We start from the raw sequence: 20,220 nt of genomic DNA on the forward strand, positions 1-20,220 counted from the left end.
ACATGGAGTATCACTGTGTGGCTGTACTTTCACAGTCTTGGCTCAGGGGCTCACACGAAAAGCAATCCCTGCTGAAGATTAGCTCACAGGCAAAAGTTACAAACATCAAAAAAAAAAAAAAAAAAAAAATGGAATCACTGTGAAGGACAGACAGCAGACCCAACAAATTGGGTAGACTTGTATCCTAAGAATAAGAGAAAATAGAGCAAACCGAAAAAAGGTGTTAAGTGTAATGGATAGAATTCATATGGCAAGAATAGGAGAGCATGTTTTCAAAAAAAGTTACTTTAAAAATATTCGTAGGGGGCCGGCCTGGTGGCGCAGTGGTGAGCACACATGTTCCACTTCCGCAGCCCAGGTTCGCTGGTTGGGATCCCGGGTGCGGACATGGCACCGCTTGTCAAGCCATGCTGTGGTAGGCGTCCCACATATAAAGTAGAGGAAGATGGGCACGGATGTTAGCTCAGGGCCAGCCTTCCTCAGCAAGAGGAAGATTGGTGGCAGATGTTAGCTCAGGGCTAATCCACCTCAAAAAAAATTTTCTTGATATGAGTTCTACAAATGACAATGAAATAAAACACACACACTCCAAGGTCACAAAAGAGAAAGAAAGATAGTCCAGAGGAACTGTCCCAGATTGGAGAAGCCCAAGGAGACATAACAACTAAATGCAATGTGGGACTCTGGATTGAATCCTGGGCCAGAAAAAGGACATTCTTTGGAAAACTCAAAATATTTCTATAAGGTCTATAGAGTAGTTCAGCGTTGTATCAATGTTATTTCCCTGGTTTTGATGATCATTGTACCATGGTTATGAAAGATGCTACCCTTGGGAGATGCTAAGGGAAGTGCGTATGGGAGCTCTCTGTATTATTGTTTCCACTTTTTGCAAAGTCTAAAATTATTTGTAAGTAATTAAAAAAAAAAAAAAAAAAAGAACAACCAGCGTAGGTGCAGGAGAAGTTGGATAGACAGGCTGAGGGTGGACTTCGGCGAGCCTTCCGCTCCAGTTTGAGGACTGCCCGTTTCATTCTGCAACTCAGGACCAGCGGCGGCAGGAGGCCCCCCCCAGGAGAGAGGATCACAGCTGCCCTTGGGCAGCGCCCCCTGGAGGCGGAGCGGGGCTCCTGCGGGGACGGAGACGGGAGGAGAAAGCTGAAAGAGGGCAGGAGTCTGACAAAGGCAGAAAAACACGCCTTCGTTGTCCCTTCACTGCGGGGCCACAAAAGGTGGACGATTTTCGGGGCTAACTGCGCCTTTAACGGCAGCCTCGCTCCGGGCCGCCCCCGTGTCGGGAGGGCCGGGCCTCGCGGGGGGCGGGAGGGGCGGCCGGAGACGTTGGCGCCCCTCCCGCCCTGCATCCTCGTCCTGGTCCTTCAGCCGGACCAACGCGGGCAGAAAGCGTCGCGGGAGCCGGGCGCCCCAGGTACTCGGACGCGGCGGAGCTCAGCCCACAAAGGCCACGGGCCTCGCTCGGCAAGGGGGCTGACTTAGGTCCTCGGGGGTTGTTCATTCCTGTTCTTTAAACGTCCCAATCTGGCTTGGAGGAGGATCTGTTTTGTGCAAGGCTTGGTGGAGAATCCAACGCCCTTTGCTGGGATGCAGTCTTGCTCGCGGTTCCTCCTCTTTCATTTTCGTGTCTGCTCTCTCACACTGTAAACATGCCTGGCACCATTGAATAGGGCTTTGGGCTCCCCTGATTTAACACCTATGGGAAGTTTATGTCGTGCCCCAAAATATACTAGTGGCCTTGGTCTAAAAATTAAATCTCCTGGGAGAGGGACCCAAGAGAGATCCATGAGCATGTTCACAGACGACTAACACGTGTGCAAATGAACAGAGAGAGAATGCTGCATAATAGTTCAGGGAAACAAGCATAACTATTTTAAGAAACTGTACCTCCTAACATTCTTACCTTGCTTCAGGATTATTGGGAGAGTAAGACCCTATGGCTGCCGTAAGCACTTAGCATAGAGCCTCCAGGAACGTTGGGTCTTCTCTCTCCAGAAAAAGGGAGCATGCATACCCAATATTGCTGAAGGAAAATTTCTATGGTATGTTAAGGTGCTGCTTAAATATATAAAGAGAAGGACATTATTTAAATTTCCTCTTAATTTTTTTCTATTTTTCGTGTGACAGTGGATAAATGGCAAGCAAAAAGAGAGAAATCCAATTACAGGTGGGCATGACATATCAACAATTCTTTACTCAGCGTTGTGGCACTTGAAGATCTTTTACAGCGCCTTCCTTTTGCAGGCAGTCGTCAACAGTCAAAGCCTCTGGGATGAGATGTTGCAGAACAAAGGCCTAACAGGTACTGGGGCTCCCTGTTGTCCAACCAGCCAGAGTTTGAGCCAGGGCACCTCATGACACCCCAGCACAGACAGCGGCTCCACACTTCTGGCATAAAACCCTGCTACGCCCTTGCCCCTGCCCCAGCATTGGGATAAGCTGCTATTCCAGATTCTTTGACTCTGTTCTTTCATAAATATTGTCATTTTCCAGTGATTGATGTTTACCAAGCCTGGTGTGGACCTTGCAAAGCAATGCAAACTTTATTCAGAAAACTGAAAAATGAGCTAAACGAGGATGAAATTCTGCATTTTGTTGTAGTAAGGATTTCATTTCCATTAAACTATTATTTTCTTGTTACGGTAACTGTTTAAGTGTTCTCTTTAAGGGTAGTCTTAAGTTAAACAACCTGCCAACTCTTCAAAGCAGACAATGTTTACTTAGTAATTTTACTATATATTTAATTCTATGGAATCTGAGAATGAACGTCATTTTTATATCATTCCTATAATGTTGAGGTTATTTACCATAGTTGTGAATATTAGAAAAGTTAAAAATGGATATCTGGCTATTGACTTGTTTCTTTTCACCTGATCATATGTTCAGCATGTGTCTCTTAGAATAAGGGCAGCAAATGCTATTTACTGGATTGCATTGGGTAGGACTCTGGGTATTTACCCAGTTACCAATCTTCCAATGGTAGTGATTTTCCTCCCACTTACTTGCCACCCAAATGTGACAAGGGATTAAAACATTGCAGCCAAACTCATTGGACTTCATTGCATTGATTATTCAGTTTATCCACACCAAGGTATCAACTGTTTAGAGCTTTGTTGTCTAATGTGGTGGCCACTAGGTGCCCAGTGGCTTTAGAGCACTTGAAATGTGGCTAGTGGGAGTGAGGAACTGAATTTTTAATTTTAATTAATTTAAATTTAAATTAAAAAACTGATATTCAATTCAGAATTTGTAAAACTTTTAAAGAGGTTGACATTGTCTCCTGAAAGAAAGGTCTGGTAGTTTTTTAACGGGCAGCATTCCATAACAGCCTGCTTCACTCTGAAGAGTCCAAACCACCTGCACGGAGCTGGAATATGGTTCGAGATCTGATTCTTGGCAGGGAGGAAAAACTAAGTTCAGGGGATAGACAATGGGGCACAGTGGGGATTGCTACATACGACGGACAAGGGGTTGGTCTAAGAAGTAAGAAGAAATATCAGAAGGATCTAACAGCTGGTAAATGGATCATGGAGAATCAAGGGTCAGAATTCTTTGAGTCCTGGCAGTTGTCATTAGGGAAGTTTGTCTGGGAGTGGTAGGATCCAAGTTCATGGGCTAGCGATCATGGGAAAACCCCACTGTCTAAAAGGAAATTGAGTTCACTGGGGCGAGACTGACAACAATGCTGTCAGGCTACCTAGAAGGGGACTTGGGCATGAGAAAGCAAGGCAAGAAGTCCTTAGACTCTGAGAAAGTATAGCTTGATGCTGTGTTCCTCGGTGGTTTAGAGTCATTAAATCACTCACTGTTTATAGAGTCTGAGTAGGAACAAACCTGAGTGTGTGTGGGTTGGGCACAGTGGTGGAGGCTGAGGAGTAGAAGGAGAATTAGACCCTGTAGTTTGTTGGGCTGCCCTTTGAGCACAGCTCAGCGCTGTGTGAAGATACGGGTCTTAACAGTGCCTCCTCCCAACCTCAGAGGCTTCGACTGCGTCCTCCCAGTCATACCCCAGCCAGACAGAATTCCTCAGCCTACTCCACAAGGAGTCAATTGTTACTGTATTTATCTCCCCAGGGAAGTGCTAGGAAAGTCTTTCCAAAACGTGTCCTCTTCATTATCCTAGCATCTGTTGAATTTAACAACAAAAAGATTTGTGCATTGTCCCCAAATGTTTTCTCTTCTGTTATTTCTGAGCGCACTCAACAATAGTACCTTCACATAGATTGATGCTGTTTTTCTGCTGTGACCTGCTCAGCAAGGGTCAAAAATAGTCTCCAAACCTCCATTGAGAGCAATGGAGGGGCTCCCTCTGCTGGATATTTTGCTACGTGCAGTTAACCAAGGAAAGGGATCCCTTTTGAACTGAAGTCCAAAATTAAAATCTGTGAAGTTGATTACCTGTTGAAATCCTCATAGGCTGAATGGCCAGTATAAAATTTCTTCTTTTATGTGCCCTTTTAAAATGCCTGAACACTTGTACTAACATTGTATCTATATATATATAAAAATTCAATAAATATTATTTATTTTGGTTCTTTTATATTATTAAATGCTTTAATTAATCCTTTATTATAATATAAACGTTGTAATGATGATACCTAGACTACTTTTAAATATAGTCTTTGATTTCTGTCCTTTAATATTATAGATTAATTCTTGTCATCCCTTCCTTTTTTTTTCAAAAGCAGTAGAAACAAACAAATGAAAAAGAAAATGATGCGGAATCCAATGTGCTAAAAAAAAATGATAACCCAGCCCCTTCAGCTGCCACAGGCTGAGAGACCCTCACATGGCTTCTTCACAGCAACTCTTGTAGAAAACCCTACCAACCACCTCATTTTGACAGCTGGCCCAAGGGATGCTGTGTTAATATGGAGGAACACACTGCTATTTAATATGTAGTTGTTTAGAATCAATTTAGGACAACTTGAAATTTGTGAGGAGACTTTAAGAAAATTCCAGACATAAAAATCAAAGGCTTTGAGATTTGCCAAGCAGTTCATTCAAAAAGCATTTAGTCAGCTCCTTCTTATGTATGGCCCTGTGATTGATGCACGAGCAGGGGTGACGTGCAGAGGCGAATATGACAGACTTGTTGGAGGGAGGACCCTTGAGCTGGGTTGGAAAAGGAAGGGAATGAGCAGGGAACAAAGAAGGAAAGAGTGGGTTTTGTGTAGCAAACTACAAGGAGGTGAATTTAGCTGCAGGTTGGGTACCACGAAGGAGAACCGTGAGAAGTAAGATTGAGGCCAAATGACGCAGGGCCCGAGTTACCAGTATATGCAATTTGGTCCTTAAAACTATATGTACTCAGAAAATGTTGTAGTCAACAAAAAAATAAAAATTGTACGTATCTCTGTGTTTTTTCAACATAATGTGTCAGATGACTTGGATATAGTTTCCTTTATTATTATATGAAATATTTATATTTTTTTCAGGCAGAAGCTGACAGCGTTGTGACTTTGCAGCCATTTAGAGATAAATGTGAACCTGTTTTTCTCTTTAGTGTTGTAAGTCCAATATTTGTCATGTCAAATGCGTTATCAGATTACAATTTACAGTTGAAGAGCAAGTGGCATTGTAAAATTACCATGGAACTTTTCTGATGACAGTAATTGCAGATTTGTTTTTGCCTTAGCTTTGCTTGTCTATTAATATATTTTATAACTTGACCTCTAGGAGTTCATGATGGGTTGAGGAGAGTAGACTACCACACGCTAAGTTGATCAGGGGAAAGAAAAATGAGGTGGTATTTACCTTTCCTAAGGAAATAATCAGAGATTTTATGATGGATTATTATTTACAGGAGTGAAAAATTGGAAATTTCTTAGATACCCAGTAGGAGAGAATCAGTTATGAATATTCATACATACCAATACAAGGAAATATCCGTATGATCACTATTTTGCAATATATATTGCTTTTATCTCTGTATTTACAAATGCATAGAAAGAAGGCGTGAAGAGTATTCACCAAATTATTAACAGCAGTTTTCTGTGTGTGGGGGAAGGATGCGTAATTTAAGCTTTCTTATTTATACTTTTCTATGTTTTCCAAATATTCTATGAAGAACATACAACTTTAATAATCAGAAAAACATAAGAAGTGTATTTTCTAAAAGGAGAGTATGCAGTTCGATGCTAACTTGTGTGACCAGCTACAGCTCTTACAGGGCTGGAGGTTTGGGATAAGAAGAAAGGGCTTCATGGACAGAGCTTGGGCTGTTCCTCCACTGCTGGGTACTTAGGTTATTTTTTTTGATATTAGAAATAATTATTAAAAAACACTTCTTGGATATAACTTTTTGCTTCTGTTAAACAATACCTTGCAGCTATTTCAAGGAACTGAATTACTAAGTTAATTGAATAAAACCATTGCATGGCACATCTTGCTCTAAGTTGGATGTGTAGGATTTGATGGTTTAGGGGGGGGGTCAGCCAGCTTTTTCTGTAAAGGGCCACATAGTAAGTATTATCAGCTTTGTGAAAATACAGTTTCTGTATTGGGTCATAGTTTGCTGACCCCTGGCCTAGACGTAGTTTAGGGAACCAGAATGAGGAGACCCTAGCAACGGTAGCAATTAGGAACATGGGACTGAGCAAGAAAGACTGGGCAGGTAGCCCACCATGCAGAGTCTGGAGCTCTGGGACAGCCATCACTTCGCCAAGGGTCTGATCAGTAGATCCATGCCCATCCTCCTCAAATGGACCATCCACCTCATTTGGTGAATAACATCTTAATTTATCTAGTTTCTCGACAGAAACAGAAAAGTCATCTTAGTGACTTCTTCCATCACACCCAACCCACACCAGACTTTGGACCTGTCAGTTTCACCAGCTGAGTCTTTCTCACACACATCTGCTTCTTTCCATTCTTTCCATCTCCATCCCTGTTGCCACAGACTGAGCCACCCTCCCTCTCATCTTCCCCTCGATTTGTATATAAGCATCTTCTCCTGCTTCCCTCTAACCCTTTCTCCACATGGTCGGTGAAATGATCTTTACAAACAACAGTTCTAATTGTGGTCACTGCTCTGTTTAAACTTTCCAAAGGCATATTCCCTTCCAGCCTTAGGACCCTTACATCTCTATTCCTTTTGCCTAAAATGCTCTTTCTTCTCCATTTTGCCTAGTGGTCTCTTAGTCCTCCTTCATATTTGAAACCAAGAATCACTTCCCGATGTTGATAAGTACCTTTGCTGATCTCCTTGACTAGGAAAAACTCCTGTAGATGCTCCCAGTGCTTTGTACCTCCCTTGGTTGGACCCATCATGTTTGTTATTTGGCATGTGTCTGTTTGTGGGTTTTTTTCTGTAATTTAATTAAGTCAAGTACCAGGCCTATTATTCCATATCATCATGCCTAGCACTATGCCAGTAAACAGGTTTTGGTAAATATGTGTTGAAAGACGGACATAAGGGGAACAGTATCAAAAATTCACAGGGAAGGCAAAGTTGGGAGGCTGATACAGAACCACTGAAATGTCACTCAGAGATGCCTTTCCTTTGGTTGTGGGAGGACACACAAACTGGGGGCAGAACTCAAAGAGCTGTGGGTGACCAAATCGAGACATCCTTTCACATCACTAACACCCCATTTTAAAATGGCTAACTGCAAAAGTGAAGAAAGGATTGGTGGGGGTGTGGGGAAGTGGGGGACTTAGTCCAGTTAAAGTGTGAATTCTTGACTTTTTCTCAAAATGAAAGTTTCCTTCATGTTTTCTTTTCCCTTGTAGAATGGGAAAATTATTTCAAAGATTAAGGGTGCCAATGCACCGCTCGTTAATCAAAAAATCATCAACTTGATCAATGAGGAGAGGAAAATTGCAGCAGGTGAAATGGCTCGCCCTCAGGTAACACTTTGGATTACTATTTTATTTTAAAAAAATGAATGATATGTTTTTTGTTGTTTTCATAAAGCTTTTTCCCTAATTACTTAACTGTCTGGGTGTCTAAATGGTGCAACTTTTCTGGGAAATATTTTGGCGATAGGAATCAAAGTCCTTAAAAAACACTGTGTCATTTGAGAAATTACACATGAGTAATTTTCCCTAAGGAGATAATAAGACAAGTACAGAAAAGAATGTTTATTGCAGTGTTGTCTATGTCATTAAAAATTTGGAATGAATCTAAATACCTAGCAACACTGACTAGATTACATAAAATGTCTGTAATTTATATCATAAGTTATACAAATGCATACAGTGGAGTATTATTTAGTGTGTTGAGCTCTGTATTTATGGATATGAAAGGAGGGCCAAGAGAGACTAATGAATGAAAAAGAGAGTACAGCTTAATAGGATACTTAGAGAAAGATCCTCTGTGTGTTTGTGTGTGTGTGCGTGTATTACCTGTGTAATGTTGGTATTACCTAAGTAATAAGAAAGAAAATATTTTAAAATTAAGAAATGAACCGTAAAGCATTTGGAGGTGTGAACATAACAGAGTAAGAAAGTAAGCCACATAGTGAGGTATCTTCTTTGGATTTCTTCTTTGGCCCACTGGTTGTTCAGTAGTATATTGTTTAACCTCCACATATTTGTGAATTTTCCAATTTTCTTCTTGGTAGTTGATTTCTAGTTTCATGCCATTGTGGTCAGAAAAGATCCTTGATTTGGCCTAATGTATGATCTGTCCTAGAGAATGCTCCATGTGCACTTGAGAAGAATGTGTATTCTGCTGCTTTTGGGTGAAATATTCTGTAAATGTCTAAGTCCATCTGGTCTAATATGTAGTTTTGGTGCAATGTTTCTTTATTGATTTTCTGCCTGGATGGCTTATCAGTTGCTGGTTCTGCAAACCCATGAACACCAGCCCTGCTGGACACCAGAGTCAAGCTATCAAGAGATGTGTCCTCTGGGCAGCAGCCACAAAAGCCAAGGTGCCAGATATGTGCTCCAGCCATCTTCACATGGACACCAGCAACTTGGAGCCAGGCAGGGGGAGAGCACAAAGATGGTACCTCAGGTCCTCTCTGGTTTCTGGAAAGAATTGCAGTTGACCCCTAGATGTGTGTCAAACTAGAACCCTTACCTTCAGGCTGCAGCCCCCAAGACACGAAAATAGGATTCTCTCAGGGAACATCAGGAGTTGGGTGCCTCTGACTGCTGCCTCTCCACTGTGCCCTGAGAGGGATAGCTGGTTGAGAACTGTTTCATTGTTTGCTACAGTCTTGTAGGATCTGTGAATGCAATATCTGCTGACCACCAGAGCCCGGAGACTGGAGGCTCATCCCCTGGGCAGCAGCTGCAAAAGTTGGGGCGCCAGCCATGTGCACAAGGTCCCTCCAGGGAGATCCTGACCACCTGGAATGGGAGCAGAGGGAGAGCGTGAAGATGGCATCTCTGGCCTCCCTGTCTCAGGAGAGGGTTGCAGGTGGCCCCTAGATCTGTTTTAAGCTAGGAGCCAGACCCCCAGGCTTTTAAGATTTCCAAATAAGCCTCTTTCAGAGAAAAACTGGGCATTTTGGTCTCCTGCCTCAGCTCTGAGCCCTGGGAAGATTGCCACAGCAAGTCCTTGCAAGCTTGTGAAGAACTGTTTCTTCACCATGGTATCCCAAGCCCCAGCTGGCTTTCAGAGCTAGGTATTTTGGGGGCCCATTGCTTTCCATTTAAGTTGGAAGTCTTCAAACTTGGGGTGCTAGGTAGTGGGTCCAAGCCCTTCACTCCTCAGGGAGACACTGGAAGTTGTAAGTTCCCTCTGGATTGTATGTCGCTGTGCTAGGGGTGGAGTTTATGACAAGATTGTGTCTCAGCCTCTCTCACCCATTTCAATACGGGTTTTTCCTCATTTGCCTGATGTGTAGGAGTTGCTCAGCTATTTTCTGGATCTGTTTCAGAGGGGATTGTTCCGTATGTAGCTGTAGATTTGGTGTGTCTGTGGGAGGAAGTGGGTTCAGGAGCCTCCTATGTTGCTGTCTTGAACTGGAACCTCAACAAATCTTATGAGACAAATAAGATAAAGCTTAAAAACATTAAGTCATTTCCCCAGAAACAGGCAACTAGTAGGTGGTGAAACCAGAATTTAAAGTCAGGCAGAATGACTCCTAAACATATTCTCTTAATTGCTGCGTTCTATCCAGCTTTCTCTCTGTGTTCTCTGTTCTATGGTTTTATTGTTGTTATTCCTGCAGAATGTCATCCTGTTTTAATTAATAACAGTGGGTATATAAGAAATTTATTAATATCTTATATTTATGTTATATTATTCCATATTGTTGGAGACTTCTGTTATTTAGCTTTCTTATCCAATTGTCTTGTCTAGCACAGCCCTAACAGTAATAAAATGCAAGCCAACATGTGAGCAAGATACGTAATTCGTAAAGTTCTACTAGTCATATTAAAGACAATAGAATAGAAAAAGGTGAAATTAATTTTAAAAAACATCTTTTATTTAATCCAATATATTCAAAAGATTCCCATTTAAAGATGTACTCAATATAAAAAATAAGGTACTCAGCATTCATTTTTTTCACATGAAATCTTTGGAATATGCTGTGTACTTTTCACTTATAGAGCATCTTAATTTGGACTAACCTCATTTCAAGTGCTCAGAGAGCCTTATGTGGTTAGTGCTGCCTTATTGGCCAGCACAGGTCCGGCAAATGCAAAGTCAGGTCAATTTAAGGTTGTATCCGGTATAATGATCTTATTCCTGATTATAGTAGGAGTGAATGCTTTCTGCATAGTTAATTCCAAACATTTATGAGTCTTTATTCCATTGAGAATCTGAAGTTATCCATTCTCTTCCCCAAAAATGTATATATGGAAATATATAAACCTTTGATTCAGTTCACAGACTCACAGAAGCATTTTCAGGGCTTCTCAAGAAATTAAGACCCCTCCTCACTGTTATTCCTAGCATTTTACTCTGTAGTAGGAAATTGGCTATTGTTTTGAGCAAGACATTTTTTTTATGAGTTAAGGAGGTATCTTCCTGTTTCAAATTTACTAAGAGTAATAGTCAAGAATGCGTCTTGAAACTTATCAAATGCCCTTTTGATCTTTAACATGATAATTGTGTGTTTATTGCTTTCTTATGTGTTAATCTCTGCTTCTTTCTTATTTTATTCCTTGTGCTTTTCTTAAGTTTTAAGGGTTTTGACTTTAACTATTTTCCATATAGCATATATGCATTATTTATGATAGTCTCCCCATCCCAACTGTTTTAAACATTCCTTGTTTTATTTCAGTGGAAAGCTTAGGAAAAGTAGTGTTAGATAAATACAGGCACATTTTCACTTTACTTTTTGTCCCTTGGATTATAAATATTTATTAGAAACAAAATTTCTAAAAACCTTTTAGCTATCATAAAAAATAGAACTGTCTCATGTGCATTTCTCTTCCATAGTATCATGAAATTTTGTTTGTGGACTCAGACACAGAAGAGGCTGGGGAAGCACCCTACGAAAGTGCCGGTAAGTAAAGTTCCTAAAGTAATGGCAAGGGATTTGTGGACGTGGATGTTCATCACAGCAACACTTGGAGCAACAGAAAGCTGGTAATGACATCAGCGCTAACTGATAAGGGGCTGGTAGGATGAAGGATGATTTGTGCAATACTAGCCTTGGCTATTAAAAAGCAAGCTCTTTTGCTCCGCCTGCCTTCCGTTTGGTCTCTGAGGGGCTCCTGTCCCCTTAACTGATCTGGACAGCAGCTTCCTCTTATTTCATCCTTCATCATCTTCCAAAAACTTGTGTAAATAATTTCTTCCTTGGTGAGCCACACTCCTTTACTTTACAGTGAACAATTTCCTGCCTTCGCTGGATTGTCTGTGTGGGTGTGTGAGTGTGTGTTCATACTCTGGAGGGAACAGAAGTACACAGTGCGCTCAGTGAGCTCTCTTGCACTAAGAGCTCATCATAAGAATGTGTGGATAAATGAGGATACATCCGTAGTTGGTAAATCCATCAGTTTGTAATGTCTGCTAACGTTGAAACTCCACTCACCAGCGACGCTGAGCTGGATGGATCACGAGTGTGATTCTAATGCATGTGAATTGTATTGAAATGGCTAGAGCCCACCTACTATTTTTCTTTTTGAGAGAGGCCCTGTTGACTACAAACTGTTGTGAATGTTTCTCCTGCAGGCAAATATAGGAACTGCAATTTGATTCCAAGTAGAAACCGGTGGTTGAAACACCATAATAAGAACAAAGCTATCAATGGACAAAAATTCACTGGACATTAGTAGTTTACATTTCTACTTGCCAATCCCTCATTATCTAGACTTTTTTCCCCAAAATGAAATTCTTCTATTTTTTTTCCTAGAGCAAATATGCAGCATTGCTATTATCAAACCTGATGCTGTGATTACTAGAAAAGATAGAGAAATTAAAGAAAAAGTAAGTAATATTTACCCCAAATGGTTTACATTAATTGCAAAATAACAACCCTTAATTGTCAACTTAGAAACAAGCTTATCATTTAGAGTAAAATAGAACATAAAGAACTTTTGGTGCTAGGCACCTCTAAAGGCTTTGAACGTTTTGTCTTTACAAAGGCTAGAAGTACTCAAGCATCCTTATTTAAATAACTGCTCTACCAGCATCTGATATAAATGATGGGAGTTCTAGCTCTTATAATGGATTGTGACACACGTTCTTCATGTTTAGTTATTAGCAATGCGAACTTGTCATAAGCTCACATTAGCTTTCTTTATTCCCTGTGTATTGTCACAAATGTAGGTCCTTTCCAGATACATGATATCTTAAGGAAGTATTTAACATTTTGCTTTAGAGCCAAAAAAAACTTTTTGGAGGAGAATTGCATTGTCATCCAAAGAATAGCAGACTCTTCCTGGAAAGGGCCAGATTGTAACTATTTTCTGCTTATGAGGCACGTGATCTCTGTCACGACTGCTTAGTTCTGCCATCTTATGGAGAAACCAACAAGAGGTGGTATGGAAACAAACAGGCCTGGCTGTGTGCCAAAAACAGGTGCTGGGCCAGACTGTGCCTGAGGGCTGTAGTTTGCTGACCCTGAACAATGACTTTGTGTTGAAACAAGAAGATTATATTGAAATTTGAAAGAATGTTGCATGTGCACTAGAGGAGATCCCATAGGGAGCTCGGTGAGGAGGGGTTGATACCTCCGGATGAAATCCCCATCATGTATTCTTCCTTTAGCTATAGCAGCATTATCATTGATCAAACTACAATAAAGTAGATGGTCCACGGGTCATGGTACACATGCTCTCTCTTCCAATTATGAGTTGATTTAATTAATATCACTCTATAAAAATCACCTTCTGTTTTTCCATATTCTGGTGGGTTTACTGGGAGGGGGGACACCCAACTGTACCCCAGTACCCTATATACTGCTTATCCTTTATAAAGTTTTCAGAAATAATATCACATACAATGGTTTACTGTTTCTTATTTGAGAGTGGTTTACTAGCTTTTTCAAAATTATGTCATTTTTTTCTTAGTTGAGGGAATACTATTAATCATCAGTTCATCTGAATTTTTTAGTTTTGACATAGTGAACGACATTTCAGAGACGTAAATTATGACTATCTACTAAATACTTCACCTCTCTGGAACACAGTGAGCAGCTACATAACAACTAGGACAGAAAAAACAAAGAATGTTTTGAATGAAAAGAAAATGAACACACTGCACTTTTCAACTATGCTAAAGGAGAAGTTATTAAGTTTAAATGTTGCTTGGATTTTCCGTTCTGTTGTCAGGCACTAAGTAACAACAAAGACATGATTTGAGTATTTAGAATGTGTTCAAGTTGGAATGTCAGTTAGGAGAGGGGTCACTAAGATGTAAGTAATGCTCTGTGATGTCCACGAAGCCAAGGCAACCAGTGCAGTGTCTGCTTTCACACTAGAAGTAGAACATACCTGTTCCAGGATCCTCCAAAGTGAGCTCAAATGATTGGCATGGTTTAATGTAATTACTGAGTTGCTTTGAACACAGATTACACTTATATTTAATTGTTTGGTACCTCATTAGACTTGTCATATTCATCTCAAAACTTCTGTTTGTTACATTTTTTTGTACCTGAGTGACGTGCAAACTGAATTTGTCATTAAATTTAATTTTCTTTAAGACAAGTAAAGCATGGCTAAATCTTAAATCCTATCCTTCCCCATCATTTGGATATTTTTGTTTCTATAAGAATAAGATATATTAGATTATGAATTATAGTCAACAAAATAAATCCTTAAAAAAAAGAAAGTTAGAACAATTTTGAAAATAGATGGTTAAGAAGTGCTTGTAAATTTATGTCTTTGCAAATGATTCAGAAACTGTTATATCTTTCCCTGGAATTTGGTTAGTTTTTTCACATTTTGAGGCAATTCACTTAAATAATAGAAATATTGCGGAGTCTCTGGTTGAGGCCTTGAAAACTTAACTACCAGGGGATGTGAAAAGGCATTCTTTATTTATATATTTTTGAGCTTCTTCAAACCTAGTGCCCTATGGATCATGCTGAGGTCTTTACATGATACATGTTCAAATCTGAGTGGTTTGTTAAGCCCAGGAAACGAATGTCCTTGACTTGTTTTACATGTGGTCCCATGACACGTCTGGATCTAACTTTACTGTCTAATTGAAGATTATCAAGGCAGGATTTGTCATAGAAGCAGAGGATAAGAGAGTGCTCACGGAGGAACAAGTAAGGGACTTCTACAGTCGAATAGCAGACGAGGTAAGAAGTTAAAAAAACAACAACAACAACACTGTGTTCCCAAATATGGTGGATTCCTATAAGTTTTAGATCCTCATTAAAGAAAAGCAAGTGAATAAGCCTAACCAACCAAATGAGCTCCGAATGTCCCTATTGGTTTCTATATCATGGAAATACCAAAGACGGCCACTATGGAGAAATCTCTGGAACAAATTTGGCAGCTGAGCAAAAGTGGGTGGTCTACTGTGTTTCGTTGGAGTGAACACCTTGTTATGCTGTGTCCTCTAAGACTCCTTGATCAGCCCGCCGGAAGTGTGAATATCCAGGCCTTTCCCATAGCTTTTTATCCCAGGTTAATGCTCCTTGTCATTAACTTCACAGTCAAGCTTTATTCTTTTTTACCTAAAGGCTTTTCTCTCAAGACATATTTTAAATTCTCTTTTGCTTGAGGAAATATAATACAGGCAATGCCGTGTATTGGAAAGTACTCTGGCTTTTGGGTCAGGAGACTTAGCTTCTAGAAATGCTCTGTCCAATGTGGTAGGCATTAGATACATGTGGCCATTTGAATTTAAGTTCATTAAAATTAAATAAAATGAAAAATCTAGAGTCTTAGTTGCATTAGCCACATTTCAAGTGCTCAATAGCTGCACGTGGCTACTTGTATTGGAGAACGCAGGAGAACAGGTTTATTGTCACAGAAAGTTCTATTGGACAGTACTTTGTAAAACCAGCTGTGCCACTCAAACCATCTCTCTTGACCCCAACTTCCGCACTTGTAAAAGGAAAGGGTTGGACCAGCTGCATCAGCATCTCCTGGGAATCTTTGAGAAAATCCAATTCCTAGGCCCCACCCTAAACCTGCTGAATCATAACCTCTGGGATTGGACTCCAGAAATCTGTATTTTAACAAGCCCACCAGATGATTTGGAAGCATCCTAAAGTTTGAGAACAGTTATTAGACTCTCTTTAAGATCAATCCCTGCTAGCGGTGAACGTCTATCCTTCAAAGATTTGTTTATAGCAAGAGGTTTGTAAGAATAACATTCCCTTGCCTGTGATCATGGAAGGGAAGATGTCACTTGGCTTGGGTAGTGGCCGCCATTTTGGTCTATGCATTTCAGGAGCCAAAAGTAAATGGTTTATCATTTTATTTTTTAGCCTGAATTTGAAGATTTTGTCCGTTTTATGACAAGCGGCCTAAGCTATATTCTAGTTATAGCTCCAGGAAATGAACGACAGCCTCCCTGGGAAGAAACTGAAGCTAATCCTGAGACTGAACCCAAAGAACCATCTGAAGATCAAGAGGAGACAGCCACGGCGATGAAGACAAAATGGGAGAGGTAGCTTGAGACCAGAAAATGTACCACTGACAATGTGTTAGTAGGTAATGAAGTGTAGGACCCGATAATAACACTAAGGTCCAAATATCTCAAAATCTAAAGACAAACACTTTTATGCTGAAGCCACACATTTTATGTTGAAGCTCAAATACTGTATATTCAACAAAGCTGGGATTGCCCTGAAAGTTTATGTCAAGGGGATTACAAAGGGAGGACTTTTCCCTGCTTGTCTTTCTAAAGGTGGGCACACCAGTCTGGCCTCATGGCCTGGGGCTCCAGGGGTAGGTAGAGACCCACGTAATCCCTCCCAACCCCATCTTCTCTCCCATTTCCCCACATTCCACTTTCACCTTCCCTGTGTCCTAAAGACATCGTGGGTACTCTGCCATTCTTCTTAAGGCAGTTAGTGATTGTAAATTGCTGAGAACTAAATAGTTGTATATTTTTGTTAATGGGTTTTAAAATATTTGAAAAGGAACATAAGTAATTTGCAGAATGTCAGTTTTATGCACTGCCATTTGTGCCTTTTATTCCTCTGAAGACTCAGAAAATCCAGAGTTTAACACAGGAGCTGGCAGAGCTGTGCCTGAAAGAAGGTGGGTGAGCAGGAACCTGTTGAGAGTAGCTGAGTCTTGAGGCTTCACGGTGTGTGTCTCTTCGTGCCAGGCAGCCCGTCTCCATTGCATTTTCTGTCTGGGAATCTCCAGAACTTTCCTTGTTGTCTCATTAATGAATTGTAATGGCTTTTCGTGAGTAGCGACATCTGCTGGTTCCTAGTGATGTCATACATTTTAGGTAGCAAGGAGACCCTAATATCATTAATTCCAAGTTTTGAGTGGGACAGAGGGATTCATAAGGTAAATCAACTGCTGACAAAGGGCTTTATAAACAGTAGTAGTCACTGTCAGAATTTTAAGGGAAATGATAATCAGTGGGCAGAGGGAAGGTTTAGATGGGCAGTATTGGGCTCAAAAAGATATCAGATTTCATACCAGAGTTTTTGAGCCATTAAAAAAAAAAGCGTTGTATGAAACACTCATTAATGCACCTGGAATAAGAGAAGTCAGTGTTCCACTGTAGTGTTCAGGTACGTCTCCATTGCATCCAACTTTGAGAAGCTACTTGTCTCCAGTTGTTCAATACCGACAGAATAAGGTGACCAATTGAGGCAGTTGGCGGGGTGGGGGCAGAGTGTGATGTATTAATGTTGGCAAAGTCTGCAGTATTTTCTATTAAACTTAGTGATTCCATTTGCCTTTGGCCCATGTTTCTCCCAAGCAATGGCCGCAAGCAGGCAGCATGGAGTGGGGAGCGTGTTTGTCTGGGGATCGTTTTCACAGTTCTCGTTCTGGAGGCAGGCCAAACAGGTGCTGGGCACCCCCCACCTGCCATCTTTTAAGTAGATCCAGAACCTAAAGGATCAAGGACAAAAACTCTCACGAATAATTTAGACATTTGTTCACTTTTACTTTTTTTGCCACCCCGCCCCCACCTCAAAGCCTCCTCACCTTCCTCTCTCGGTGGTGGGGGATGGGGGTGAGGCAGAAGGGAAGTTAAAAGCAGGGCAATTAGACTGGCAGTGATAGGTGGCCCCTTCCATGAACATGAGCACATGTAGGACAGCAGAGCCCTGGTCTTTGTCAGCTTGATTATCCCTACAGAGAAAAACGCTCACAGTCTGTGAACCCACATAGCATGGGAAAAATTTCTCCATGCCAACGATGTCCCGTTTGATCCAGTGGCTGGGAGAAGGGAGGGTGAACCAGGAAAACAGGACACAGGCACCCACGTTTTTCATCCAGATCCCAGATTCCTTCATGATGGCCTTTTATCACATTATTTATATTATCTGTTTACGTGTCTGTCTCCTTAATCAACCTGTGTGTTAAGAACTCAAAGGACAGTGTCGTTTGACATTGTGTAGTCATCGTGCGGAAGAGGGAGGTGTGGATCGGTTAGCTACATAGCCCAGAGTCATATCAGTAGTTACTGGCAGAGTCTTCGCTCATTCATTTATTCATTTTGTCATGCATCCTTTCATTCATGTAATATTTATTAAGGTCCTTCTATGTGCCGGTACTGGGGATACAAAGATGGGGAAAGATTAGGTGATCTCTAAAGTTTTTTTCAGCTTCAAATCTTTATGACTGAGTGAGGATGACAGTTCCTACCTCCTATAATGTATTGTATTTCTCTATCTGTAGAAAGTGTCTGTTTTATTCTTGGCCACCTATTTATCCCTATATATGTCGTAGCTATAGAGAGCTAGTTTTCTCTTTTATGAAATTCTCATTTAAATTAAAGATAATGGATACAATACAACTCCTAAAAATCATCTTTAAAATATGTTTCTGGGATCAGAGCAGTCTGAATTCTATACCTTGGCTCTCTGCTCCCATCGCCAGACCTTTCTTGCCCCTCCTGCATCAAAAGGAAACTGCACTGGTAAGCAGCTGGCCATAGGTGAGGCCTGGAGCTCTGTTTAGGTCCCCAACTAAAGAGAAAGGGAGGGTGGGGTGGTGCTTTCTCTACTGAGAAAGGAGGCAAGAGCCTGGAGACAACCTGGAGCTGAACTTGGGAAGGACAAATGTGGACTTATGATTCCCAAGGGCAAAGTTGACATGACTTCACTGGCCCTGCCTGACTCCTGGAAGTCAAGATGGAGCTGAGCAGGATTACTGACTGCCTTGCCCGTGAAGTCCACTTTACTGAGGGCTTCGTCCAATTGTTCCTGCAGGGGAATGACAGCCTGCTGGCTTCTGCAGCTCAGGCTTGTAGCCTAGAGGCCACTTTGCCTTCCAGCTACAGTGTTTCCAACACTTAACCCACCAAAAACCAGACATAAGCCCCAATGAGCCAATGAAGAAAAATGACTACCCACCTAAGGGAAACTCGTAGCCACAAAAGGGAAGATCTACTCAAAAATCAAAACACAAGCGGGGCTGGCCCCATGGCCGAGTGGTTAAGTTCGCGCACTCCGCTGCAGGCGGCCCAGTGTTTCGTTGGTTCGAATCCTGGGCGCGGACATGGCACTGCTCATCAAACCACACTGAGGCAGCGTCCCACATGCCACAACTAGAAGGACCCACAACGAAGGACATACAACTATGTACCAGGGGGCTTTGGGGAGAAAGAGGAAAAAAATAAAATCTTTAAAAAAAAATAATCAAAACACAAGCTCAGTGAAAAAGAACTGCTAGAGACAGAGAAGTCCTTAAATAAAATGTTAGTAATAATAATAATAATAATTAATAATAATACTTGAGATCCAAGTGCTACATTCACATAAGAAAAGGAATTTCAAATTTGAATTATAAAAACTGTAATTTGAAGTATCAATTCACTGGAGAATTATAGGATGTGATGGTCATTTGAGACTTGAATTAATGATGTGAAAATCAGATGTAAGAAATAGCTCAAAGAACAGGAAAAAATGAGACCGACATCATGAGAGCAGATATAAGCGATCTGGAGAATATACTGGGGAGACCAATGTGCTAATAAGAGAAATTCCATACAGAGAAGAAAGAGCAGATGGATAACCCGTAAGTCAACAAAGAATAGGGAAAAAAATTCCCTGGAATGAAGAAGCACGTGTATCTGCCAATTGAAAGTGCTTGCCGTGGTCCAGCCTTGACTGATGCTAAAAAACACGGATACAGGAATATCCTGTGAAAAACACTGTGCACCGTCTCCAGACAGGAAGAATAGGCAGTGGTGTATTTAATATATTTGAAACCCAGAGCAGATAATTTTCTTAACACCCCTCTCCTCTATATGACAGTATTATTGTAAATACTAATTATTGAGTGAGACAAGTAATAACGGCCAGGAAAGAAACATAGCGAAAATTGTCTTTTATGGAATTTTGTATATGAACATGTAAGCAAAAAATAAAAATAAACATTATAATACCAAAAGTGAAACAAGTAACAGGTTAATAATATTTAAACATATCTTTAAACAAAGGAAAAAACATGCTTACCTGTATCTATGAGTCCATCACGGGAATGAAGTAGGGTGTTTGTTTGTAAGCTTCAGTTTTTGAAGATTTTTCAATGACATTCTCAAACTGATCTTCACTGTATATCCATGTTTAATACACAAAGGTGCATGAAACTCCTCTTTCACAATAAATTCAAGAATTTGCAATACTGCCAATAGCTTTGTTATTTTAGGATTCATTCTTCTATGTAGAGTACATTGTTTATTAAAGATAAGTAATA

At 40.8% G+C, this 20,220-nt stretch overlaps 1 protein-coding gene across 3 annotated transcripts in view; it reads left to right on the forward strand.

The window, feature by feature from the left end:
• Positions 1–1,020: 1,020 nt before the first annotated feature.
• Positions 1,021–20,220, forward strand: part of NME8 (NME/NM23 family member 8) — a 47,040-nt gene continuing 27,840 nt past the window's right edge. For all 3 annotated transcript variants that reach the window (XM_070264331.1, XM_070264329.1, XM_070264330.1), the window contains exons 1-10: positions 1,021–1,426; positions 2,140–2,179; positions 2,257–2,314; positions 2,506–2,612; positions 5,451–5,522; positions 7,747–7,863; positions 11,360–11,426; positions 12,279–12,352; positions 14,580–14,672; positions 15,813–15,994. In XM_070264331.1, coding sequence (XP_070120432.1) covers positions 2,147–2,179; positions 2,257–2,314; positions 2,506–2,612; positions 5,451–5,522; positions 7,747–7,863; positions 11,360–11,426; positions 12,279–12,352; positions 14,580–14,672; positions 15,813–15,994 — 803 coding nt within the window. In that variant the 5' untranslated portion in view covers positions 1,021–1,426; positions 2,140–2,146. The remainder of the gene's footprint in view (positions 1,427–2,139; positions 2,180–2,256; positions 2,315–2,505; positions 2,613–5,450; positions 5,523–7,746; positions 7,864–11,359; positions 11,427–12,278; positions 12,353–14,579; positions 14,673–15,812; positions 15,995–20,220) is intronic.

The sequence above is a fragment of the Equus caballus genome, chromosome 4 (assembly GCF_041296265.1).
Source record: "Equus caballus isolate H_3958 breed thoroughbred chromosome 4, TB-T2T, whole genome shotgun sequence".
NCBI lineage: Eukaryota > Metazoa > Chordata > Mammalia > Perissodactyla > Equidae > Equus > Equus caballus.